General features: G+C 40.9%; 1 protein-coding gene across 1 annotated transcript in view; it reads left to right on the top strand.

Moving 5' to 3' along the window:
• The window catches only part of NCKAP5 (NCK associated protein 5), a 676,395-nt gene extending 658,822 nt beyond the window's left edge, over nucleotides 1-17,573 (top strand). Inside the window, exons 15-18 of the mRNA XM_042993887.1 lie at nucleotides 1,632-1,946; nucleotides 4,957-5,093; nucleotides 8,327-8,459; nucleotides 17,485-17,573. Of these exons, the coding sequence (XP_042849821.1) occupies nucleotides 1,632-1,946; nucleotides 4,957-5,093; nucleotides 8,327-8,459; nucleotides 17,485-17,573 (674 nt within the window). The remainder of the gene's footprint in view (nucleotides 1-1,631; nucleotides 1,947-4,956; nucleotides 5,094-8,326; nucleotides 8,460-17,484) is intronic.
• The last annotated feature ends 10,321 nt before the right edge of the window (nucleotides 17,574-27,894 follow it).

Genomic DNA, 27,894 nt, shown 5'->3' with positions numbered 1-27,894 from the left:
CGTATCTGCATCTTCCCACTAAATATCCCTTTGAAAACAGAAGCTTCTCCTTTGATAGGGACTGTCTTCCCAGTGCTTCCAAAACCAGCATCAAACCTACTAGAACTTACAACAACCACGTCTGTCCACACCCCTACCCTTTTGTTTTTTTTTACCTTACTATTAGGAAATTCCCAGAATTCTTCCACTCATTTACAGCAAAGAGGTTTTGAGGAAGAGGGTAGGGAATGGACAGATTTGGGAATTCTGATACTAATTGCTCAGCATCAAAGGCAATTATGTAAGAAAAGCACTGATGGATAAACTATCTGCTAATATCTAATATATATACTAAGCATTTTGTGTATGTCACTGTTCATTATTTAATTCCTCCAGCCACTTCACAGTATGCTTGGTGTCATTCTCAATTCTAGAAATTTGCTGGCAAACATTTTTATCCTCACAGCAATCCTGTGAGGAACCTGAGACCTCAAGAGGTTAAGAATCCTGTGTTGGGGTCGTGTAAAAGTTATTGACTTTACCATTTTCCAAACCATTGTTCACTGTAAAATATTCACTGTTGAGCCTCTTGATGCAAAGATTATGCCCTATTCCGTTATATTCTCTGCCATGCCTAAAAGGGTGCTGAATTGTGCCTCTTACTTAGTCTTAGATGTATAAGCTGCTGACAAAAACTTTACTAAGGATACTTTATTCGAAGATTGTTATATAAACATGAGACTTTTGGGGTGACAAACAGATCTTGGAAGCTGTCTCATTGGCTTTGGTAAATCATACCACCATTTTAGAAGTGAAATACATAATAAATTTTTCAGATACTGAATTTTTATCTGTGTATAAAATTTCTTAAAGATGAGACACAGCAGAATATGTTACCCCCATATGGTAAAATCAACTTGATTTGTTTTAGGGAGTAGTGAGATCTCTGGGAGTGACAAGATATTCAAAGGTACTGATGGGTTTTGTCACTGCATAAAGTCACTGAAAGACATGAAGTGGCTCTGTGGTCTTCTCAACAAATTGAGTTCAAATGGCACTTGGGCCAAATGAAGCCCACTTGATACAGTGATGTTATCATGGGTAAGGTATGTTTGGGGATGATCCCTGTAGCGTGTGAATTACTTGCCCTCACAATTAAATTTGAGAGGCCAGAGACTCCGTTAACTGACAAGTGGATGATAATTCATGTAAGAGATGCACAATTACCTTTGTCAGGACATCACTTCAATGTGTTATGTGTGCTCATTACTCATCATATTTCGGTTAATAAATTTCACCTAATTGGTTGAAGTCATATGATTCCCAGTTGAAATAAAGCTTACCAAAAATATGTTTTGGTCTCTAATGACTGTTCTTTTTGTATGATAATTCTGGAGAACCAGCCAGGAAAATGTATATGTGACTCTCACTGCCAGGAATGGCTGGCTGCCTTACCTCATATTAAGTGAAGGGAGTATCTCCATGTTTAATTAAATCTTATGATGCCACTCACTGGAAATTTACTACCCCATTAATAGTATTTCTTCCTTCTAGATATCTCCCTTCCTCCAGATTAGATACAAATGCCTGTGATACTTTTATTCCTTTATGTGAATATTCTTTAATCCTCACTATGTTGTTACTTTGTCTAGAATCAAACTGCCTGATGAGGACACTGGACAGTGGGATCGGAACCTTCCCACTCCCAGACTCTGGAAATCGCTCCACAGGGCGGTACATATGCCACCCAGACTCCCCAGAGGACACCGAACCCATCCTGCCTCTCCAGCCAGCACTTTGTGCAGCTTCCTCTATCAGAGCTCAGACCCTTGAACGAGAAGTGCCTTCCTCTGCAGACAGCCATGTCTCTGCAGATAATGCCATTGTTCATTCCACATCTGACCCCATCATGACCACCAGGGGGATGCGTCCTCTTGAAAGTCGCCTCCCCAAACCAGCCTCCTCAGGTAAAACACCCATGACCTTCCAAATTAGATTGTTTCCACACCAAAATAATGCACTTGCTAAAAAACAAAAAAAGTGGAAAACAGGCAGCAGAGAAGGTTTCCACCAGGAGGTCAGTCAGTGACCTCTGCCCAATGGAAACATGGATGCATGAAAATTCCTGTAAGTCCTCAACCAAAAAGTAAAAAGACGACTATTAAACATCATCTACTCTTAGCATTACATTAAAGAGTGTACACACATATAAAGGAAACAAGCACCTAAGCACAGGTATATGGATATATAAATTGATTAAGAGAAAAAAAAACACAACATACCCATAGGATTTTATCTTGTAAAACCTAAATCTGAATATAGACCAGGTTAGCCTCAAGACATAAATTTAGCTGAAATGTTGTTTGCCCTCTAACCAGAAATGTATGTCTTCTGACATATTCCCATCCTGCTCAAATATATTTATATGTTGAACTATAAAAAACTTTGTTTGATATCTCAGCAGTAGATTGTGCATTAGCTGCAATGCAGTGGAATGAGCCTCTGCACTGAGACGTACCGCCCTTCGTCACCGTCAATTGAAACAAGCTTCCATGATTAAAGACAGGAGCAGGCTAAGGGTCAAAGTTTTTTTTTTTTTTTCATTGTTCCCTCAAGATTAAAAATATTTATTGCAGTGCAGGATGATACTAAATAATTTTTAACTTGCATGGCTTATGTTGCATTTATGACATGCATAAGCATATGAACAAGAACTCTAAAGACTTTCTTTTATAATTTTTTATAATTTGATGACTAGAAAGGAGCCACAAGTAGAAATTATACTATAGGCTTTTGAGAAATTAGAAAAGAAGGCATTTAATTAAATATCTTTGAATAAATGTGATTGAGCTAATCCCATGGCTGAGTTCTTCATACAATAATACTAACTGCCATGAATGTTTCATCACAAACTTCTGCTCGTTTCAAGCCAAGGCTACATTTTAAAAGGCTGTAATGCATATTATTTTTTAAATAAATGCATTGTTAATTAATGACACAGCCTCCAGAGATTCAGGGGCAAGATCTTAGTTATAGATTATATGCTCCATGCTTGAATAGTCACATGTGTGACCTCAATTCAGCGGCGGGCTGCCAAGTAGACTTCATGATTAAACACTGTCATTATAACAAATTGAATAGAAACCACAAGCCTTGAATTGCTTCATAAGAAGGGGATTGGAAGGAGATTGTTCTGATCTTACTGCTAATATCCACTGTGCTGGATTTTGGAGGTTTGTGTCTTAATTAAATTGTCATGAAGAGTTATAAAAAAGTAGTATATGGTAGAGAGTGAGGTCAACATAACTGCAGGGTATTTTTGTGTCTCCCACCCCAAAGCTTCCTATCTATCAAATGATGCCATCACTGTGGTCCAGAGGCAGGGCTGCCTTTCCAAGGCTTCTCTTTTCTCTATGGCCATTGGTTACTCAATTAAAAAGCCAGGGAGTGGAAAAACAGCTGGAACAAAAGGAGAGTGAGGTTATTCCTGCCTAGAGGAGGAGTCACTTCCTGTTTAATTCCTGTATTTGTTTTCTTTGTTTTTTGTTTTGTTTTGTTTTTTTAACGTTTATTTATTTGTGAGACAGAGAGAGACAGAGCATGAACGGGGGAGGGTCAGAGAGAGGGAGACACAGAATCTGAAACAGGCTCCAGGCTCTGACTGTCAGCACAGAGCCCGACACGGGGCTTGAACTCACACACCGCAAGATCGTGACCTGAGCCGAAGTCGGCCGCTTAACCGACTGAGCCACTCAGGCGCCCCTCTTTGTTTTTTTTTTTTAATTTTTTTAATCTTTATTTATTTTTGAGAGAGAGACAGAATGTGAACAGGTGAGGAGCAGAGAGAGAGGGAGACATAGAATCCGAAGCAGGCTCCAGGCTCCGAGCTGTCAGCACAGAGCCTGACATGGGGCTTGAAAACTCATGAACCGTGAGTTCATGACCTGAGCTGAAGTCAGATGCTCAACAGACTGAGCCACCTAGGCTCCCCTAATGCCTGTATTTGAATTGGTTTTTCACTTATTCCCCTATCAAAAATAGAGGTAACTGTACAAACCTCTCAGTGCTGATGAAAATACAATTACTTTGCTTCTGCTCACAAGCAGAATGCTGTTGAGAGGCTATCACAGCATGTCCTGTCGGTAATCACTGAGGCTGGAGGATAATAATAGCAATTCTCCTTTCTGGCACAAGGAAGGAGTACACTCTGCAGGTTAATCTACTATTAAGGGTAATGGAGGCACTTTCTTTAATCATTCCCTGCTAATTACACCCTTGCTACTCAAAGTGTGATCCATCGGCTAGTTGGGATCAGGATTGCCTGGGAGCTTTTCAGAAATGGAGACTTTCAGACCCGCACTCTAGACCTCCTGATTCAGAATCTGCAATTTAACAAAAACTCGGCTGGTGCGTATGCACATAAAAGCTTGAGAAGCACTGCCCTGCCAGATCTTTAAGAGCAAAGTTTCCCGTTGTACATTATGAGTGCATTGGGAATGACCATAATGGGTATTCTAGGAAAATAAGGGTTCCCTGCCCAAGTATCTTTGGGAAGGGCTTCTAATTTAAATCCTGTTTTTGGACATCATGACAACTTCCAGTAGCACAATGAAGGCTCTGAGAAGTGATCCAAAAAGGAAACCTGTTTGTTATTTGATGGATAACACTATTTGAGGACTAATCATTGTTTCCCAAATGATTTTCCCCCTAACCTCTTCCTAATGTGAAAAGTCTATCATCGTTTTGTGGGAAAGTTTGCCTTCAGCTCTCCAAGGTGGACATCCTCTACAGATACACACAACATGCAATGCAGATGTTTAATTAGCACAGATTTACAGGGGACAGAATGTTGGGCTACCCAGCTTTGAGTGTATTTGGACTTTTTTTTTTTCCTGCATGTCTCCCTCACTTCCCTCCCTGAACTTGTAAAGAGTTCAAGAAATCTGATTGTGGTTTGATGTACATTTTCTCATTTAGGAAAAATCAATTCCCAAAAGCAGAATGAAGCAGAGCCAAGGCCTCAGACCTGCTCGTCATTTGAATATGCTGAAAACACAATGGCAACTGAGCAGCTTCCAGACTGGGGCTGTGCAGCCCCCACGGCTGAGACCCAGGTAAGGGAGAGGCTGACAGAAGGGTACCTCCACTTATTGCCCCGACGGTGAACAATGATCTCCTTAAACACTTTTACAATAGATTCAACTTTTGAATCAAATTTGCCATTGGCTCGGTGAATAAAAACTAAGGTCCACAGCTCACCTTTTTGCCTGAATTATTAAGTGATAGCATGGATTGTTGGGAGGAAGTGAAACGCCTCCACAGATCTGCACCTAGATTCTTGAGGCATAGATGATCTGTCCAGACTAGGTGGCATAGAACATTCCCAAGATAAGAACACCACTGAGAATGATTCAGTGATACTTTTTCATTATTTTCTTCTTACTTTTTAACCTTTACCTTGCTCCTATGAGACAGATAAAGGAGGTATAATTATACTTCTTTTAGGGAGGAATAAACTGAGGTCTGGGGTAGGCCAGTGACTTGCCAGTGTCAGAGTGTCAGTGAGATCTCTGTGTCTTCAGTCCCATCGTTTTGCTATGGGATCTTCATCCACCCTGAGATGGCACACATATGCCTCCTGATGTGTGATTGGACCTGGGAAGTTGCTCATGGCTCAAGGACATTCTATCATCCCTTGGGGTTACCTGATATTCTCTCCTAGGCTTCCTCCTATTTACCTTTTCCAGCTAGTTACCTGGGCCATATTCAAACTGTTCACTGTTTCTCAACTTCCTGGGGCTGGGCCCCTTCAGTGTCTTTGGTGGCACCTGGTAGTGACAAGGTGGGGGAAGAGGAACATATGGATCAATTATCAGAGTTTCCCCCACCCTTCCTTGAATCTTCCCACTCCTGCTGCCTTTGCCTCTCCCAAACTTGGCATTAGGAGCACCCATTGCTATTTCTACTAGAGTTTCTACCAACTTATGTTGAGAAGATACCCAAATTAGCTCACATCTGGGGTCCCCCACAGTCACTGGGGCCGAACCTTCTTTCAGCCTTTAGCACCTCAGTATGGTGTTATGGAAAAGGAGAGAGAGAGAGATCCTCTGGGCCCAGAGTCTCAATTTATAGCAGAGAACACAACTCCAGAGAGAAGCTGGACCATGCTCAGGGTCCACAGGAAAGGAGTCAGGACTAGAATTCAGCCCTCAGAATTCCATGTCTAACACTCAGAAGGGTAGCCTCTCTAAGGCAGGAGCCTAAGAGGGAAAAGAGTAAGCCAGTGTACTTTATCATGCCTTAATTTAAAATTTGTTTTAAGTTTATTTATTTTTGACAGAGACAGAGTGCGAGCATGAGCTGGGGAGGTGCAGAGAGAGAGAGAGGGAGACACAGAATCTGAAGTAGGCTCCAGGCTCCAAGCTGTCAGCACAGAGCCTGACGCGGGGCCTGAACTCAGGAACTGTGAGATCCTGACCTGGGCCGAAGTCGGACATTTAACTGACTGAGCCACCCAGCGCCCCTATCATGCCTTAATTTAAACATAAAAATGTTAAGACTCCTCCAAATCAATGATTCCCAAATTTGAGTGGGCATCAGAATCACCTGGACAGCTATAGATCCATGCATACCATGTCTGATTTGGTACTGTTGGGTTGAGGTCCAAGCATTTCTGACAGATTCCCAGGTGATGCTGATGCTGCTGGTCCATGGGCTGTCCCAAGGACTCTGTGCTTGCTTTGGGAACTGGAAAGTTGAGAAAACCCTAAAGACACCCAGAGTTGGAAGGGAAATCATTCAAAAACAACAGGTGGTGACAGTGGCAAAGAGGTTTAGGCAAGTTCAAGAAAGTAAATGTAATAACAACTGAGTGCCAGCCCAGGGACTGCTGTCCCCCTGTATGTGAGGGAAGAACACTCTTCCCCCAACATATATGCCCACCAAATACATACCCCTCTCTGGGGTTCTCTCCCTCATCCTGCCCCAGCTCTGCCCACTGGAAATCCTGCTCTGATTTGAGAGAGTGATTGCTGTGGCTTGGAACTTAGAACCCTGCTTTGCTGACTACCAGGGAAGGAAATTTAGAAGCAAGAGTTAGCTTACATTTCTAGCACCAGCACAGTGCCTGGTTCCACTAGTGTTTATTGAATGGAGAGATGAAAATGTGCATCTTATCATACCCAGAAAATGTTACTGAGGTCCTGCTGGAACTCTAGATGTGGGGCTCCCGTAGAACAGCCAGGACATTTATCCATGAGGACATCATCCTTGCTGGGCTACTGGTATCTCTTGTATTGAGCTCTGTAACCCCAGAGACTAGCACACCTCTTGGCACAGAATAGACACTCAATAAACATTTGTTAAATGGGTGAATGAATGAATACATGAATGAAGGTATAAAGGAAATGAATTGTTGCTTGAACTTGTAACCCTAGCTGAGGGAGCTTACATCCTAAAATGAGTTTTTATAATTTCCAACTGAATGACATCCTCCCTAACAGACTTTAGAGACCTATCCCATACATCTGTACCTGAACTGTCTAGGATGGGTGAGGTATAATGGGCTCTAATGGGAAAGCCTTCAAACCTAAAAGACATTCTTTTATAATTCCTTACACCGGGTTGCAATCTTGGATCTAGTATTCTGATTCTATGCACAAAGGGGAAATGGTTTGTACACTATCAACCACCTCAGCAATTCCTGGCAAGGCCGCATCACCACACCAGTGATGTCTCAAGACTCAGGCTGTGTGTGCATGTGAGCAAGAGGGGAGACTGAGTCCCTCAACCCATGAACTTTCAATCGATTCAAGGATTATATCGGGTTAGCAATCACACACTTCTAAAGGCTCCTGTCCTTTCAAGGGATAGAAGAAAATTATAAATTAGGCAAGCATGCATTCTTTTGTGCTTAAGGTTGATTTTTTTCATACCCTCTGATACTCGAAAGCCAATGCTGAGATCAGTTAAACAAATAAGCCATTAGGCTTAAAAGAGCAGCTCATAATAGGCACTTGAGAAAAATAAGACCCCATAAAGAAGGGTACAAAATGCAGAGCGGGTAAATGCAAGGACTTTCCTCTGCTTGGGACAATGGCTTCCGAGTGGTCAATGGCTTCATTACCACAGCCCTGTTTCTGCAGCTCCAATAATTGAGTAAACTGTGCCAGCTCGGCGTGAGGCAGATAGAAAGGAAAAGCAGAGTTGGTCTTGGGGGTGGGGCAGCAGAATGGAATTCTGTGCGCACAATGACAGCCAACTGTGAACTGTTTGCCATTCTCACAGGATGTTCTGCCCCGTTTTGACTTGCGTGAATAATCTTAACAGTCTCGTATTACTTATTCAGGACAAGGTACCCAGAATGTGTGCGTACTCTGCCAGTGGTGGCAATGATAGTGACAGTGACCTGCACTATGGAAATAATGGTTTTGGAGCTGGAAGGGGCAAGTTAGTGAAAGCAATGAAGAGCGCCACCCAAGGTAATTTCTGGGAGCACCTGGGCATTCGGGGCTCCTCTCTCTCTGGGAAGCCGCTGATTTTGCCTTTCACAGTACTCTGCCTCCATGCCCCCACCCTTGACTTTACATCTTAGCCCCGCGTTTTCTCCTGAGATCTAATTTTCTGCTATGTACAGAAGATTGTCTATGTGTATCAATTTGTTTTCTGGTATAATCTTCATGACATTTCAGTGCAGTCTATAAGGATTTTATTTCCAAATCTGGCAACTCCCAAAAAGTCTCCAATTGAGTTATCTCTGTAATGAAGGAATGACTAGAAAGATAACTTTGTTCTTAATTACATCCTCTGGCAAGTTAAATCATCCAGTGAGCCATGGATGGAGTCTTCCAGGCCTTTTACTAATATCGTGCTGTGTAGCTCTGCACCTGTGAGCCATGCTGTTATGAACAGATCTGTTTGTGAAGTTCAGACTTGCTCACTGTATTTTCTTCTTGAATCAGAATTGGCAGCAGAAAAACCATCATCCCGAGGCATTTAAAAATGTGTATATTCAGATGGCCCTTCCTTATAGCTACAGGAGGACAGATGGACCCATAACACAAACTGGGATCTGGGATCTACTTTCCTTGTAATCTACTCTGGATTGTCCAAAGTATTTCAGTGATGCAATGGAGAATCATTTTGTTCATACTAATCAACTTTTTTCTAATACTAATTTATCAATTATATGATGAAAGCATGACTTTCTTTTTTAAAACAAGACTGATATATTGCTTTAGGGAAAACCTATCAAGCATGTGTTTCCAGTTTCCAAGAGTCTTGGCAATATAACATATGGGCCTATTCTGGCTATGCCATTCTGAGGACTTTGCTTCTTCTCTGATAGCCATGCATGGGATCTTCAGATGACCTTGGGCAGAGGAGAGGCATAACCTGAGATATTTCCAAAGGATCACTCTGGCTGCCATGTCGTGAAGACTGAAGAAGCAAGATCAGCTTAGAGGCTATTATAGTCATCCAGGCAAGAGATGTTAGTGACTGGGACAGGGTGGTCTCAATGAAAGGAGTGACCAGCACTGGCCATTAGCCTGAGCCTCCAATTTGTTCCTTGCTTCCTACTAGTCATCTGAGAAGCAAGACCAATGGTTAAGTCATACAAAGTCTTACCAGGAAGGAAGTGACAAATACCCCTGGCATAGTAGTTAGGTTGTTGTCCCCCCATTTGTTGTCCTTGCTGCTCCCTGTGGTTTGTCAGTGCCCCTCTGGTTGTGGCAGAGAAAGGGGAAGGGAAGGTCATTGTTATGGGACTGTCCAGAAGACACCTAGGGCCAGGCCAGCTCCTAGTCCAAGCTTTTCCCTTGAACTTATTGTGGGTCCACAGAGACTCACTTCACCTCCAGCTAACTTGACCTTCAGCTGCTCCATTAAAGAATGATTTCCATGGCCCCTTCCAACTCCAAAATTCCATTTATTTATTGAACAAATATTTATTGAAAGCTTCCTCTGGGCCAGCTCTCCGGCAGTGAGTATCTAGACAAAATTCCCTGCCAGAGAGTAAACAATAGATATGATTAACTAGTAAATGCATATCATTTGCTGAAAGGAGATAAGTGCTGTGGAAAAGACAAGGTGAAGCAGGGTAGGGTACGGGAGGGCAGGACTGCCTGGGGGGAGGTTAACATTTTTAAAAGGTGTCTAAATAAGCCTCACTGAGAAGGTGGTGTTTGAGATTGGAAGGAGTAGAGGGAGTGAACCAGGAGGACATATGGGGGAAAAGCATGCTCAGCAAAGGGATCAGCCAGTGTGGGCACCTGGAGGCTGGAGTGGTAGGAGGCCAGCATGGTTGTGGTCAGAGCAGTTTGGAAGGTGGGGGAGATGAGGTCAGACAAGTAAAAGGTACCAGAGCTCATAAGGGCTTGCTTGCCATTCTGAGGACTTTGCTTCTTCTCTGATAGACATGCATGGGATCTTTAGATAACCTTGGGCAGAGGAGAGGCATAACCTGAGATATTTCCAAAGGATCACTCTGGCTGCCATGTCGTGAAGACTGAAGAAGCAAGATCAGCTCAGAGACTATTATAGTCATCCAGGCAAGAGATGTTAGTGACTGGAACAGGGTGGTCTCAGTGAAAGGAATGAGCAGCACTGGCCAGTAATGCTCTCTGCAGGGATGGAAATGTTCTCCATCTGCACTGTCCAGTACCAGAGCCACGAGCCACATGTGGTCCATAAGCACTTGAAATGTGGCTAGTATAAGTAAGGAAATTTAAATTTAATTTTTAAATTTTTAAATTTAATTTTTGCTCTTGTTTTCTTATGAGTTCTTACTTGGCCCATTCCATTTTTTCCTCTATTTTATTATTTTTTATTTTAATTAAGTTCAACTTAAATATTAATAACCACATGCATCTAATACAACACAGGGAGTGAGAATGGTCTGATTCCAGACCTAGTTAAAAAGACAACATAATTTATTGATAGATTAAAGGGTGGGGGTAAAGGAAAAAGCAGAGTCAAGGGTGGATCTGATGTTTGGGTCCTGGCAGGGACTGACTGACTGAAATGGAGAAGGCTGAGGTTGGAGCTTGAGGAAGCATCTTGGACATGCTCAGTGTGAGCTGCCTGTGAAGCAGGTGGAGGTGTTGGGTAGGCAGCGTACTGTAGGCATCTGCAGCTCAGCAGATGAGGTCTGGTCTAGAGATGTAAATTTGAGCATCAGCACATAGCAGATCCAAGTGAGGCCAGGAGGGGAAGGAGTATTGATAGAGAGAGGACTTGGTCCTCCCAAGTTGACAGGTCAGGGAGAAAAGAAACAGCCCCCAAAGGAAACTGAGCAGAAGCAAGTAGGGAGTGAGCAGGAGACCCAGGGAAGTGTGGTGTCTTAGGAGCCCGGTGTAGAAAGATGTCAGAGGTTGAGGGGGAGTTCCATGATTCCATATGTAGCTTGATACAAGCTTTGCATTCAGTGGTCCTGTCTCTCCCTCTGGCAGTGGGCTTCCAGTGGGGAGTAGGGGTGGGTGGGGTTTGGAGGGAAGTAAGTGGAGGAAGAGGAAGATGGTCCAAAGGCAATTTGAAAACATCTTGGAAAAGGAAACCAGATTAAGCCAGGGGTGTGTGGGTGGCCCAGTCGGTTAGGCATCCGACTCTTGATTTTGGCTTAGGCCACGATCTCATGGTTTGTGGGATCAAGTCCTGCATGGGGTTCCTCGCTGACAGTGAGGAGCCTGTTTGGGATTCTCTCTCTGCCCCTCCCTCCCCTCCCTCCCCTCCCCCCACTTCATGTGTGCTCATTTGTGCTTTCTCTCAAAATAAATAAATAAACTTAAAAGAGAGAGAGAAAGAGATTAAACCAAACTGTGTCAATGAACAGCTACTGGAGTATGAAAGAACTTACTTTAGGGTGCAAATTTTAACATTGCTCTGTTTAAATGAGTCATGCAAAGCAATCAGGAATGAACGTTAGGGGATGGCCAGGGATCCTGGTAAACAGTGAACTTGTTCCTTTAACTTTTCTTTTTGATCTTTTTGCAAAAGGAAGGGAGTCTCAGACTGAGTTGTTTTCTCAATGTACTCACTTTGCTCATCCTAATCTCTCTACCCAGAACAAATCCCATCTGAGAGGAGTGGCTCCTTTCATAGTATTGCTGCAGCCTCTGAGTGAATGGTGCTTCTTTGGATAAGAAGCTAAGGTCTAGGTAGAGTAACTCTGGAAGCAGCACCACCAGCAAGAAGATGCTTTCCTCTAGCCTGGCACCTGCCCTCTGCCTTTAATAGTGAACTTGTTGCCAGAGCTGTGTCATCTACACACCCTCACAGAGCAGGTGGCCGCTCATCCTGGCTGATGACAGTGTTGCCAGGAAGAAAGAACGTATGCAGACAGCTGGCGTGGCTGTGGGTGCATGCTGGCTTCCAAGAAACCCCAGGAAGGGGCAGGTATGGTGGACGCAGCAGTGTTAACTTCTTAAATGCTGGCAAAATTGATCTGAAAAGGAAATAGAAACGATTCAGAGAAAAACACTACAAGGAATGCATGTCCTGGATATGTGGTTAAGATTGTCTTCCCTTCCAGTCACCATTTTGCCTGGTTTTCATCACATGCACCTATGAAAGTGACCCACCCTTCCCTGTTTAAGTAACATGATTTTGTAATAGAGGTCCCCACCCTGCAGAATGGAATTGCCAGTAGACCAGGAAGCTTTATTGGATGTTCTCCAAGATATGGTCCTTTCTCAAATACGCCCTCTCTCCCTGGCTTCTTGCAATTTCCCACAGGTAGAGGAAGGCTCTTGACATTGGCAGTCTCTCCCTCCATGGTTTGTGGGAAACGCAGAGTCAGGGACCTCTGCCTCGCACCCCATACGCTACCCACCAACCCCTCCCCCAAGCAACTGCTCGATCATTAGCCACTTGCCCTGCCAATGACAGCATGCCTGGGAAGCCTTTCCTTTCAAACGGAGTGTCCTGTGACCCCACATTCCCTTGGTTTCTCCTCCCCACTTGCTTCTTTAAATCATACTGAATGTGGCCAAAGAAACCTACTTTCCAAAACCCTGCCTACGGGCTCATAAAACACTAAAGTAAATACATGTCTTTTCTTTCAAGGTTGGTTTCTTTAGCTTAACTTTGAAATATATTTGAAAAGTCCAGGTTGTTAGAGCAGAGCAGCAGGAGCAGGATTTAGGAGCTGGGTAGGTGGCCCAGCGGGTGAGGTTTCCAACAGAAGTAATTTTCTGGCTTTGTTTCCACAGAGATGCCCACTCTCATTTGCCAAGCTGGGCATAACAAACATTCCTGCCTCTTTCCTGCATACAGGGGCTTGGAGAAGGCATGAGCATGGGGCAAAGGTGGAAGGGGATGGGGAGAGAGAGCAAGCCAGGGGCAGAATGTCAGATGAGGCAAGACCCAGCGAGCTGCAGCAATGGAGCCCCGATCTCTGAAGGGAGGTAGGGGAGTCTCACCCCTGCCAAACCTGCTGGACCTGGTTAGTAAAAAATCAAATAACAGTCTCTAGCTGATGCTTGTCTCTCAAGCTTCTAGCTCATCTACCAGGCTGCGCACCACCACTACCAATCCCCCCAGGTACCTCAATGGTAGAAGTACAAACTGAAGCTGGTCTTTTTCTCTCTAGAAATGTCTACTTCCCAGGCTCTCTGTCTTAACTGGTGGTCTTGCCCTTCTTTTAGGAATATACTCTGTGAAGTTAGTTTTCCTGGACCCTTCTCTCACCTTCCACATTCTGGCAGTCCTGAGAGCCTGCTGGCTTCCCTACCACATACTTCTCGAATATTCCCTCTTTCTAGCTCCTCTACCCGTGCCCCTGTAGGGCCTTCCTTGGTCCACACAGCCCTCTTGCCAGTCCCAACCCCCCACACACACACACAAATGCATCATCCTATCATGTTGTTCCTTTTGCTGGAAGCTTTTCTAGGACTCTCTATTACCCACGAACAAAAATCCAATCTCCTCCTCCATAAGGTTTGCAAGGCCCACCTTGGCCTTGCCTTTCCTACTTCATCTTTTTCCATTTTCTGTCTTAAATTTTATGTGTCATCAGAATGCTCCCTCTGTCCTGAATACATGATGCTGTTAGGGTCTTCCATACCTTTGCTCTTGTGATCTCACTTCCTGGAATATCTTTCATATCAATACCTTTCTTCTCTAACCTTCACGTAACTCCTACTAACTTAGTCTTTAAGATTCAGTTCAGACTAGGAAGTCCTCCCAGATGCTCCTCCATCAGCCATACCTCAATTACTCTTCCTTGTCTCTTCTCCTGTAATACCCTGATTTTATTTCTGCCACTCGTCACTTGAGATTGTACTTATTTCTTTGCACAGTAAACTCTCTCACTAATGCCAAGATTGCCCCTCATTTATGTTCTGCACTTAACACAAGGCCTAGTTTAATAAATGTTAAACAGCATCATAAATATTGAATAAAATTATAACTAACTCTCAAAACTTTTTAAGGCCTTTGGTTAGCTCCTCTAATCAAGCTCCATTTGGACTTTTCCTTGTTCCGAGAAATAAAGACCCAGAGTTGCTACCTACTAGGACATTTCTCTTTCCCTGGTGGCTGTGCTGGAGAAAGCAATGAATCCATTTTCCATTTTTTTTTAAGGATGTAGAATTTTAGCTTATTCTTCAATGATGATTCTTCATGGGTGCTGAGGAGGCATTTCAGAATCTGTTGCTTTTTTGTTTCTTTCATATGGCTCCATGAACCCTGGCTTGATTTTCATAATCTCTTCCCCACTTTGGGAATTGTTGTCACAGACAGTCAGTCTTACTGATGAAAATGCATCATACCCTTGAGATCTGAAAGAGACAAATCAAGATTGAAAACCTTTGTTCTTGCCATATTTGTTCTTTGAAAATTTCCATGTTGAACTGGATAACTGGATAGGTAAATGAGACTGGCAAAAGAATAAAAACAAAGAAGATGATTGGCCTCTAAACTAGTTCATTTTGGTTTATTTGGCCCTTGCTTGGTGTCCATACCAATGCTGGACACTGGGGGTTGAGGCCAGGTTAGTGACAGCGCTGCTCCCTGGATGCTTCTAAACCTGAAGCACCATCTAAGTGAGGAGATCATCAAGGACCCTAAACAGTTGTGTTCTACTGCCCAAGGCCATACTGTTGGCTTCTCAGAGTAAGAAAGCTAAATTCCTATTTCTTTTGAGTTTTCATAAATCTGCTTCTCCAAATTAAATCCCACGAGGATCTATGGATCACACTTTTGAGCTCACTTTCAAGAACACTCCCTCCTTCCTTGAGCCCCATGCCCTCAAAATGTAATGATCATGTCAAATAAGTGAAGCTTCAGAACCAGGGTCCCATAGCCACCTGATGATGCTGATCTAATCAAGCTCCAATTTTCTGAACACGAAGTGTACTTTCTTCCTTTGAAGGTGATTACATTCAACAAATTGCAAAGAGTTAGGGCAGTTGAGTTAAAAACAATTGGTTTTGCAGTAATTAGAAAAACACAGGGAAATGATGACTGTGGAACAATATTAAAAGGGACCCTGAAGGATAACAGCTCCAGGTCCTGGTTAATTCCTCAGCTTGAATACTTAGAGATTCACAACTAATTATGCAGAGAAGATGAATTTTAAAAACTCTGCCACCCTGCCTTCCCAAGGCCGAGGACTTTGGCTATTAATAGAGCAATCAGATTTTGCTATATTATAGAAAATTCACACAAAGTTGCATCTATTTTAAAGCATTCATCTGGCATATGACTTAAAGATGACAAATCTCTGTAATGTGCAAAATTAGCATTAGGTTAAACAAAATCCAAACTCATTATAATCACTCCCAGGTTCCCCCAGAGAAATCTATTGTTTAAAATGGACACTCCAGGTAAGAGCTGTCCTTAGTCCTTCCTGGAACTTCACTCTTATTAGGTCATTTTAAAGATTTGCTTTATTTTTGACAAGCTCATCCCAATTCAAGGTAAATGGACACAGGCAATAAAACACAAGGGATTCATCTCTTAGCAATAAACTTTCCTGGGTGACAAATGAAAAGTACTGACCATGACAAGCAGGCTGTTCTGAGACCCTTACAGTAACCAGGGTCTCAAGTTTCTCTCTGTCACCTTTTGTCCACCATCAGAAAACCCACAGCCCTTGTTCAGCTTTTGGAGGGGGTTTGTACTATGCTGAGATTTGGGGGTTTCAGTGGGAAGAAGTGTCATGTACAACAATAAAACCAAAGAAGCAAAAACCCCACTGGCTTCTAAAAATCACATGGTCAAAATGTAACCATCAGAAGAAAAAAATAAAAACCCAATGTGCCTTCAGACAAGCTTGAAAAGGGAGGCTGAGATGTGACCTGAATTTAATTATTTAAGCTGCATATTGTGAAGCCCTTAAGAAAGCAAATGTCATGATGGACAGAATGAGTTTACCCTCCTGTCGAAAGAGCAGTGTGCCGTGGCGAGGCCGTCGCTCAATTAAATTGGACTGTGGGATATAGAGGAGAGGGAGGCCAAGTCTGGGACCCTAATGAGACATTTTGGAGGGAAGAGACGCCCCCCTCCTGGAGTTTGTCACTCTTTGACGGACGTTCTCCCCCCAATCATTACCACAGCACCCCCAGTGCTACCTTCTCAACTTCAAATGTGTGGTAGCCCGAAACATTTAAACAGGAGCTTGCAAAGTAGAATTTCGAAGTAAAAAATCTCTTGTTGTTGTGGAATATGTGGGGGGAGCAAATAATACTTAATGCTGTGCAAATTAGCCATCTTTGGCTGCCAGGGTAGAAAGAAAACTGGGCAAAGGATCTGAAACAAAATATCTAAGCAGTGAATTGGATGACACATCATTTGGGAAACTGTGCGTCCTCTCAGCCTCATGCAGGGGAAGCAGAAGGGGGTGTCGCTTGCTGGACCTCCAAGACAGCCCCATGAGCCTATTGAAGGATGGCTTTTTTGTAGAGGTTGCCCATAATCCAAGTAATACCGTGAGTGTTCACACAGGATTTGGCTTTCAGACAGGATGGTCGTGCCCCCAGGAGACATTTGACAATCTCTGGAGACATTTGGAATTTTCACATTCAGAGGTAGGGGACTCTTACCTGGTGTGTGGAGCCTGCGGAGGCTGCTAAACATCCCATAATGCACAAGGGCAGCCCCCAATAACCAAGTATTATCCTGCACAAAATGTCAACAATACCGGGAAGAAGCCAAGGGAAGATTACCCTTTAAGGCATCAGAAATGTTCATTGGGAGGGACAAGCTGTCAAATATTTATGCCAAAATATGATAGCAGCCAAATCCCTCTGCCTTCCCAGCAGGCACCCCAGGCCTGGTTCAGCACCTAAATGGGTAGTTAAAATGCACTTCCTCCAACGGGCTTTGAAAAGAAGTTCATGTGTCTGTCTGGGCCTTTCACACTGGGCTGTTGACCGCATGACCAGAGCCTTTGTCAGAGGGTGGTAGGGAGACACCAACTGCCTGAAATGGTAACACAGAGCACAGACTATTTGAGACTGCTGTACATGAAATCTCTTATTAGTATTTCATTTCTGTCTCTCTTAGAGAACATATGCCCTGAGGAGGCGGAAATCCTTTATAGACTTGAAAGAAACCAGAGGACAGTTAATCCTCACACTGCTCTAGTGAATTAGGTAAATTGCAATTAGATGAAAAGTGAAGAAAAAACATAGTCAACAGGTGTTTGGGTTTCCTTGGGAACCTTAGAGTTTCATTTTTGGCTAAAAAGCACATAGTGACATTTGGAAAGGGCCTCTTGCCAGAACTCTTCGCTCTGAATGTGTAAGACTTAGAAGATTAACATAAATATCAGGAATAAAACTGCTGAGGTCAATAGAAGAAAGGCTCTTGAAGAAATGGGGTAAGTAGGAAAAAGAAGGGGCTTAGTGTTCAGAAGTAACTATTTCTAGAAGTAATTATAGTATGCAAACCAGGAATACGGTATGCAAACCTTTGAGGTATGAAGGGAAAGAAGATGGGTATATTCTAATTATTTAGAGTGCTTTGTTCTTAAACTTCAAGGATAGAGAAAGGGATCATTTCTAACATTCTCCCATGCCAATTTGCTCCTCCTCAACCAGCCAGAAACCTAGAAACATACACATACGGTACAACCAAGCAGGTGAGTTCATGGGGAAACACACACACACACACCCACACACACACACACACACACACACACACGGTTCCTTCCTAAGCAGCAAACAGGAGTTTTGCCAAGAAAAATTGTCAAGCATCATTCAGTGAATAACACAACTAGCTGCCCTGTGAATCTCTTGGAACCTAGAAACCAAAAACTTTGGTCATTTGGCTGGAAATGTTAAACATGCCCACAATCAGGAGTTAGGACACCTGGGTTCTAGGTCAAGCTGTGTAAATAGACTTTGTGATCCTGGATGACCAGTGTTGACTTTTCTGAGCCTCCCTTCTGTCTGCCACATGATGCCCACCTTGCCTCCTTCTCCCAGAGCAGTTCAGACATGACAATAGATGTCACAAGTCTTCCAATTTGCAGAGTGCTAAATAAATATGAGCAGTATTATGTACAATGGGTTGAAAGAAAAAACAAATCCTGGAATTTAAGGTTGAGGATATGAAATAGGGGTGGGGAGTTCAGAGACCTTGCAAACTGTGGGCCAAATTAACAGGATGCTAAAGCCTCAGAGAGGTAAACCTCTCCCATAAATTAGCCAACATTATACAGTTTCATTATGGGAAATATCATATTATCTTTAAATGTTGTTAAAATTCAGTCGAAGTGAGAAAGAGGTGATTTAAACTTCCCTGAAACAAGCCAAGCAGCATTCTCCTTCCTTATTATTTATTTTCACAATAAGTAGCAATATCCCAAGCTATCACTCAGCATCATTGTTTTCAGATTCAATTACATGGGAATCAGAAATATGGTGAAGTTACATCAGGTGGGAGAAAGTACCATTTTTAATTAGACCAGGGATTTTATTATAAATTAATAAATCAGCGCACTCTTTAAGGAATTTAATTAGAAAAGGAGATAACGTCCTTTCCATGGTATTGGCCAAGCTGGCTCTCCCTCTTGTGCAGGCAGAGAAGGCTGGTGGTTGGCTCCCAGCTTCCCTGCTTATGAGCCCCCAAAAGCATTTTCAGGAGTGTTTTCTTCCCCTCTCGTCTTTTTCACCTTCTTGATCTGTTTGGCCCATCCTGTGCTATAATTATGTCATTTTGACCCTTTTCATCCTGGGACGCCCCTGCCCCCAGAAACCATCAGGTGCCTTCCTTGAGCCTTAAATTTTTTTTAATGTTTATTTATTTTTGAGACAGAGAGAGACACAGCATGAGCAGGGAAGGGGCAGAGAGAGAAGGAGACACAGAATGTGAAGCAGGCTCCAGGCTCTGAGCTGTCAGTACAGAGCCCGACGCGGGGCTTGAACTCACGAACTGTGAGATTGTGACCTGAGCTGAAGTCGGATGCCCAACCGACTGAGCCACCCAGGCGCCCCACCTTCCTTGAGCCTTAATTAGGATTCTGTAGAAAAGTCTATAGGATCAATATTTTTAGGGAAGGCCTGAAGCTGTGCTGACATCATTCATTGCATCCTGTGCCCATGATTCTTTGAGAGGTGTGGAAGGACTCAAATACAAAACTTGAAACAAGCAGGTGTCTTCCCATCCCTCTGCCCAGTGTTCTATCACACATGCTAGCACAAATGCTGCATTCGCTTACTTGTCAAGCTTCATGCTTCAGTATTCAGCAGTCTCCGCTATTTGGAGAAGGTCTTGCAGTCTCCCTCAGGTGTCATTTTTCAAACTTTGATCTTATTGCATTGATCACAGAAGTCCCTTCTCAATCTCCGTGCCTCTAGCCCCATACGGGGTAACCATTTTTACTGTTTTTTTGTTTATCCTCCCAGTCTTTGTGCACAACAAACAAATGCAGATAAATATTTTGTGTTCAGAAGGAAGCTTACTATCTACACTGTCAGCATCTTGTTTCATTTTGCTTTCTTCCACTCAGCAGTATATCCTGGAGACCATTCTATGTCAGCACATAAAAGTCTCCCATGTTCTTTTGCACAGCTATATTGTGTGGCTGTGTTATAATTAATTTAACTAGTTTTCTATGGAATAGATTCCCAAATAGGGCTGTTGAGTCAAAAAGTGAATGTATCTTCGGGGGACTTGTGCTGCTTTCAGATCCACCTGCAGTGATCAACATGCCTTATTCCCCAAAGCCTCACCTACAAATTCAAGGTCAACTTCTGTGTCCTGTCAATATTACACAGAAGAAATAATTTTCCAGTATGGTTTGAATTTGATGTCTCTTATTAATAGTGAGGGTGAGGGGTGCCTGGGTGGCTCCGTCGGTTTAGCATCCGACTTCGGCTCAGGTCATGATCTCGCGGTCTGTGAGTTTGAGCCCCGCGTCGGGCTCTGTGCTGACAGCTCAGAGCCTGGAGCCTGCTTCGGATTCTATGTCTTCGTCTCTCTCTGCCCTCCCCCAACTCACATTCTGCCTCTCTCTGTCTCTCAAAATATAAATAAACATTGAAAATGTTTTTAAAAAGAGTGAGGATGAGAACTTTTGTTTAAACTTACTTAAATGCCACTGGTGTTTCTATTTCTGTAAATCATCTGTTTGTTACCTTTGCCCAATTTTCTATTGGTTTGTTAGTCTTTTTTTCATCTCAGTTTAGGGATATTCCTTTGTTTATAATACAAACTAAATGTTCTCAGATTTTCATCTGCTTGTGACATCACATATGATGCTCTTTGCAGTGCAGAAGGTTTTATTTTCATATGGACAAGCTCATAAATCTCTTATTTTATGACAAGCCCCTTCCCACTCCAAAGTTATTGGGAAAAAATAATCCTCATGTTTACTCTTGTACCCATACAGTTTGGAATTTTCCTCACATATGGCTCTAACTTCTTAATTTGACTATCCAGTTGTTTCAAGTCAGTTTTGTTTTAAAGGAATAATTTAACAAAAGAAAAAGTCAATCCATTTCTTTTATGACATGAGGGAGACAATTTGGTAACTGGGTAAAACAAAAAGATCCCAGTTTGTTCCACATTTAAAGGCTGGATTTAACTGACCAGCCTGAGCCTTTTATCCCCACATTCTGGAGTTTGGAGTTTGCTGTGTTAAGTCATTTCACCATGAGGCCTAATTGATGGAAAAGGACCATAAGACCTATGTATAGATAAAGAAGTGCTTGTTTTCAAGAGCCTTCCAGGTAATTCATAGAGTGTACTATCCTTCTGTTACTAACTGATCTTTGAAGCACTTATATTAGAGGCCTGAACATGTGGAAGGAAAGGAAGTTAAATGTGCAAGAGAAGGATCTTAGGCCAATTAGACAGTAAAGTCTCTCCTTTTATACTGATTATGAGGAGACTCAGTACTTTTAGAAACTCACCATGCATCATTACTAAGTTAAGTTCTGTGGGGAATAGAGAAGGAACACAAGACATGGTCCTCCCCACATGGAGCTTAGAGTCTAGTTGTAGAGAAAAATTATAAACTTGAGATACATGAACTCTGATGTTTATAGCAGCACTATTTACAATAGCCAACATATGGAAGCACCTATAGATGAATGAATAAAGAAGATGTGGTAGCGATAGGCAGTGGAATATGACTCAGCCATAAAAAAGAATGAGATCTTTCCATTTGTGACAACATGGATGGACCTAGAGGGTATCGTGCTAAGTGAAACAAGTCACAGGGAGAAAGACAAATACCATATGATATCACTTATATGTGGAATCTAAAAAACAAAATAACAAAACAAAAATGGACTCCTAGATACAGAAAACTATCTGTCGGTTGCCAGAGTGGCTAGGGGTTGGGAGGCAGATGAAATGGGTGAAGGACATTAAAAGAAATACAGGGGCTCCTGAGTGGCTCAGTTGGTTAAGCATCTACCTCCTGATATCAGCTCAGGTCACGATCTCTCAGTTTTGAAAATGAGCACCACGTCAGGCTCCATGCTGAGCTTGGAGCCTGCTTGAGATTCTCTCTCTTCCTCTCTCCCTCTTTGTGCCCCCCCACTTCATGTTCATTTTCTCTGTCTCTGTCTCTGTCTCTCTCTCTCTCTCTCTCTCTCTCTCTCAAAGTAAATAAATAAACATTAAATAAATAAATAAATAGGATACAAACTTCCAGTTATAAAATAAATAAGTCATGGGGATATAACTATACTTTTCATGGGAATCATTTAGTAATGCATAAAAATATTGAATCAATGTGCTGAACACCTGAAACTTATAGAATATTGTATGAAAATTATACTTTTATTTTTAAAAAATCCACTAATAAGACCAGCTGCATATAAATAAGTTCCCAAAAGGATGATACAGAGCCTCCCACCCCTACCCATACCCTCCTGTCCCCTCTCATAACTCCTCTGTGACTTTACATTTTGAACTATCATAGTGTCTTTCTTCCCACGTCAAATGAAGTCTTATTTCTCATTTCAAGTGGAGTAGATGCTTTCAAAGTCAGAACTCTAGATTTAGGCTTCTGTCCCTCCTCTGTGATTCCATGGTACTCTAGTCTTTTTTTTTTTTTTTAACGTATAAAGGGTTTCTTTTAATTTATTTATTTTTGAGAAAGAGAAAGAGAGCGAGCATGAGCAGGGGAGGGACAGAGAGAGGGGGAGAGAGAGAATCCTAAGCAGGCTCCACGTTCCACACAGAGCCCAACATAGGGCTTGATCCCATAAACTGAGATTGTGACCTGAGCCAAAATCAAGAGTTGGACACTTAACAGACTAAGCCACCCAGGTGTCCTCTTTTTTTTTTTTTTTTTAATGTTTATTTATTTTTGAAATGGGGATAGAGAAAGTGCACAAGCAGAGGAGGGGCAGAGAGAGAGAGAGAGAGAGAGAGAGAGAGAGAATCCCAAGTAGGCTCTACACTGTCAGCACAGAACCTGACATGGAGCTTGATCCCACAAACCATGAGATCATGACCTGAGCCAAAATCAAGAGTCAGATGCTTAACAACTGAACCACCCAGGTGCCCCCGAGGTACTCTAGTCTTACCATAACTGTCAAATTGCTACGGTCCTCATATGTCTCCCCTACTTGTTTCTTAATGGCAGGAATTGTGACCTTTTATACTGAATCTCTAGCACATGCCAAGGGCTCACTGAATGTTTATTGAAGGCCTGGGTAACTGAATGGCCTGTGCATTTGACATTGAGTGCCAACAGGGTTCCCAGCAAAAGGAATAAAGTAGTCATGGTGTCTTCCTGGAGGGACTTCTAGGGTGAGCCTTGAAGAGTCAAGTTTGAGTGGGCATGAAGGAGAAGGGAATCTTTCCTATGGACAAGTGAGTGAGCTGGGGAATGAAGAGAGGGTCAGAAGAGGGCAGTGACTTGCAGTGCCTGCCAGCCTTCCCCCTCGGCAGTTAACAGAACAGAAGGACATATGGTTTTATGAGAGTAATTTGTAATGTAAAGCCGGTGCCAACTGGCAGTGGTTGTGATCTATGTGTGCCAGTGAGTTTGAAAGGTGAGCAGAGGGTCAGCACAGACACAGATAATGAACAGGCTTGGATTTGCAGTCACTCTTCCCAGAATCTGTGCTTACATATGAATCTGTCCTATAGCCTTTGCTGAAAAACAAACAAAAAACTCACTTTCTCTCTTTCTGCTTTTATCCCCATGTCTAATAACCTAGAGATTTTATGTTTGAAGAGAATTTGTGAGTCCTCTCATCTACCTTCCCTATCACTGGAATGTAAGTTCCATGAGGGTGAAGAGTTTTGTTTTGTTTTGTGCCACAGTCTCCTAATTCCTGGCATTCAATGGATACTTTAATGAATCTTCCTCATCCTATTCTTATTCAGCCTCTGCTTGGATTCTCCCATTAGTAGGTAATTAGGGTATTCATCACTTTACAAATGATATTATTCTGTTGGAAAAAAACTCTAATTGTTCAAACTATTGTTTATTGAGTTTTTTTATGCCATACACTGGTGAAGGAAGAGGTAAGGAAAATGTGTGTACATTTGGGTTGTACAGTGTTACATAGGTGGGGAATATCCATGCATTGATGGATTGTAGATAAAGACTACACTCAGCATTCAGGGACAACAACATGAAATCCAAAATTTTCTTTGATATATAACTCAGCATTTGCTGAGATGGTGAATGAAAGAATGAATGCATGCATGAATGAATGCATGCATGCATGAGAAAATGAATCAGTCAACCAGATATAACAGAAAATGTTCATGAATTCTTAAGAGTCAAATTACTATTCATAATATGTAGTATCACTGAGCTTCTCTGAGCCTCAGTTTCTCCTCTGTCAAATAATATAATAACACCTAACTGCAAGATTTTAATGAAACAGCATATGCAACATACCTTTCTGAAAGATGCTGTTTCAGTTCAGGCTATTGTTATTACTATAAATTAATTTACCAAGAAAAACTCGGTGAGGTGTAGCTCTAGTATGGAGCAGTGAGAGAAGACTGGAAGGTGATAAATCTGGACACTTTTCTTGTACCTAAAATGTAGTAATGAAAGGTTTTCAGAGAGAGGAAGAAAGCACATATTGGACAGGGGACCCTTATTCTAGGCCCTCCTGGACTCATCCTTGCCCTGTTTGTTACTGAGTAGCATTCATGTGTTTCTGGACATTGAACAACATAAGGACTGAATGTTTTGTTTTGTTCACTGTTGTATCACCAGTGCCTAGAACAGTGCCTGGCACACAAGAGGCACTTAATAACTATGTGTTAAATGAGCAAAAGGCATTGGTCCTGAAATAAGTCATTCTCTTCACTAAAAACCCAAAGCATAAATGAACAGATTCTCTGATACCTTTCTCAAAAGGAAAAAAAAAGGCTTTAAAAAATTATCATTTCAGTGCCATAAAATGTCTCTTTAGTTCTCCTTGTAGTGCAAAGTTCACACACATAATAGAGTTAAATTACAAATGTTTTTCAGCATAATACCAGTTGGATCATAAGATGAACAAAATTATGGGCTAAAACCGCTCTTTAAGGTCTGCATTTGTTGGAAAAGAAAAAGCAAAATGAGTTTAATTCCTTGGTCCCAGAATGAGATGATATTTAGCCTGGATAATGCTCCTAGATTTACAACTAACTATGTAAAATTATACTTTTCCTCTTTTTTTCCATTCTTTAAATGACTGTTAAAATGTGCCATGCTGCTGAGCATTATTTTTGAAAAGAAATTTGATAATGACTTTGGGGGAGGGTGTAGTGTTCTACCTCTTCAGAACACTATACCTTGCATCTATGAACACCTGTTTCTAGAGTTACATTTAAAGGGAAGGTTGATATGAGATTCTCTGAAAAGGATGTATGCTTTTAGAAGAAAGAAGCTTCAGTTAATGTTGAAGTGGCAATGATAGGCATTCTTGTCTTATTGCTGGTTTTTAAAGGGGTTACTTCCAATGTTTCTTAGGATGATGATGTTCATTATAACTTTTTTGGTTGTTGCTTTTATTTTTTGGTAAATTAACTTTATCAGGTTAGAGATATTTTCTTTTAACCCTAGTTAACAAAGAACCCTAGTTTTTTTTTTTTTTTTAATTTAATCATTTATTCATGTTGATTTTTTTTATCAGAAGGTATATATGCATCTATTTGGATAATCATGTGATTTTTACCTTTAATCTCTTAATAAAGTAAAAGATATTTATATATTTTAAATGTCAAACCAGCTTTACATCCTTGGGGTTAACCTAATCTAGCTACATTATAATATATTTTGTATGTATTGATAAATTTAGTTAGCTAATAGTTTGCTAAAGATTTCTACATCCATATTTATATATTAACCCATTTAATTATTATTATTTTATTTATTATTAATTCATTTTATTAAATGGGTTGAAATGGCTCAGTGTTGTTATTTTCTTATGCTTTCTTTACCTCGTACTTTCATGTACTTTACTACCAAAGTAATACTGGTTATATAAAATGATTGGAGAGTATTCCCTGTTTCTGTTATTTTTTAAGAAGTTGTATAAGTTAGAATGATCTAATCCTTGAAAAAGTGTAAAAAAAACTTACTTATATATGGACCTGATATATTCTTTGTGGAAAGATTAGTGATTGCTTCCATTTCATTAAGTTATAAAGTTTTTCAGGCTCTCTATTTCATCTTCTGTCAGTTCTGATAAATAATATAAATTTTTATGGGAATATGGACCTTTGGTCTAAGTTTACATGTTTATTGACATACACCAGTTGATTGAATTTGCTCATTATCCATTTAATCCCTACTATATATGTAGTTACATCCCCTTTTTTATTAATAATATAAGTTATTTAACCTTTTCTGTTTAAATCAAGCTAACCATTGATTTGTCAAATTTTAAGTCTCATCCAAGAATTAATTTTAACTTTGCTAAACCTAATATTTTTAATTCCTATGTTATTGATTTCTACTCTTATTTTTTATCATCTCCCCTTCTTTCATCTTTATTCTTTATTTTATTCTTCATCTTTATTCATCTTTATTCAGTTTAAATAAATATTCATTTATTTTATTCTTCATCTTTATTCATTTTAATTATTTCACAACATGTAGCTTATTCATTTTTTATGTTTCCACATTTCTTTTATCTCCTTTCTTTCCTTTTTTGTGATCAAATATTTTTGGTTTTTGGAGTTGTTTTTTTTTTCTTTTCTTTTTGTATACCACTATTTCTTTCCTTTAGTTTAGATGTTATAGATATGTCCATAGAAAACCCTAAAGAATTTACTGAAAAAATTTACTAGAAATAGCAGGAAAGTTTTACAAAGTGACTGGACACAAGATCAATATAAAAGAGTTTACTGTATTTCTAATAACAATAACAATTAACTAGAACTATAACTTTTAAAAATTCCTTTTGACTTGAGTAAAAAGAGAGGTTGCTTAAACCAGATGCAGAAAGCATTAAAAGCACATGAAAATTAAGAACTTCTGTTCATCAGTGGATACCTTATAAAAAAAGAAATCCAGAATACAAACTAAGAAATGAGACTGGCATTGCATATAGCTAACAAAGATTAGCACCATGCATATGTAATGATTTCCTATAGGTTAATAAGAAAAAGATAAGGATTTAAGAGATAAAAGGTCCAACAACATGAAAAGGCATTTTAAAGAATAGAAAAAATTATATGGGTAGTAAACACATGAAGAGATGATTAACTAGGTTAGTAATCAGGAAAAGTTTTATGAAGACAGCATTGAAATACCATTTTATATGTATTTAATTGACAAAAATTTAAAAATCTAATAATGTGTTGTGTTGAAGAAGGACATAAATTGCAAGATCTCTTTTGCACTTCTTTTGAGAGTGTAAATATAAGAATCACCTTGAAAAAGAATTTGGCATTGTTGTTTAAGGGTGATTGTTTTTATGCTCCTTTATCCACTGACTTCACTCTTAGAAACATGCCCTTGTGATCGTCTAGCACATGGGTACCAGGAAGGTTGTCCTAGGCTATCCACAGCAGTTTGTAATTGTAAAAACATCTGGAAACCTCCAGAATGTTCATTGGCATGTTAATGGAAAAACAAATTGTGCCATATTCACACAGTAAAATATTATGCAACAGGGAAATGGAAAGAACCATAGATAGAACCAAGTCTATGGAATTATTTAAGTAACATATTTAATGAATAATGCAAGTCTCACAAGAATGCTTGTAGTATGATACCCTGTTTATAAAGTTCAGTAACAAGAAAATTAAACAACATTATTTATCATACCTATGTATGTGATAAAACTAACAAAGAGAAAAGCAAGAAATGATAACAACAGGATTTATCATAGTGGTTACTTATGTAGGGAAGGCACAGGATGGCATACAGAAGAAAAAGTAGGCAGACATAAGCAATTTTAAAACATCCTAGTCCTTGGATTAGGTAGTGGTTCCACAGTCATTCACTATAGTATAATAAATAAATATCATTAATGAAAAAGGACCATGTGT

This window comes from Panthera tigris, chromosome C1 (genome assembly GCF_018350195.1).
Source record: "Panthera tigris isolate Pti1 chromosome C1, P.tigris_Pti1_mat1.1, whole genome shotgun sequence".
NCBI lineage: Eukaryota > Metazoa > Chordata > Mammalia > Carnivora > Felidae > Panthera > Panthera tigris.
This window is presented reverse-complemented; position numbering and strand designations above follow the sequence as displayed.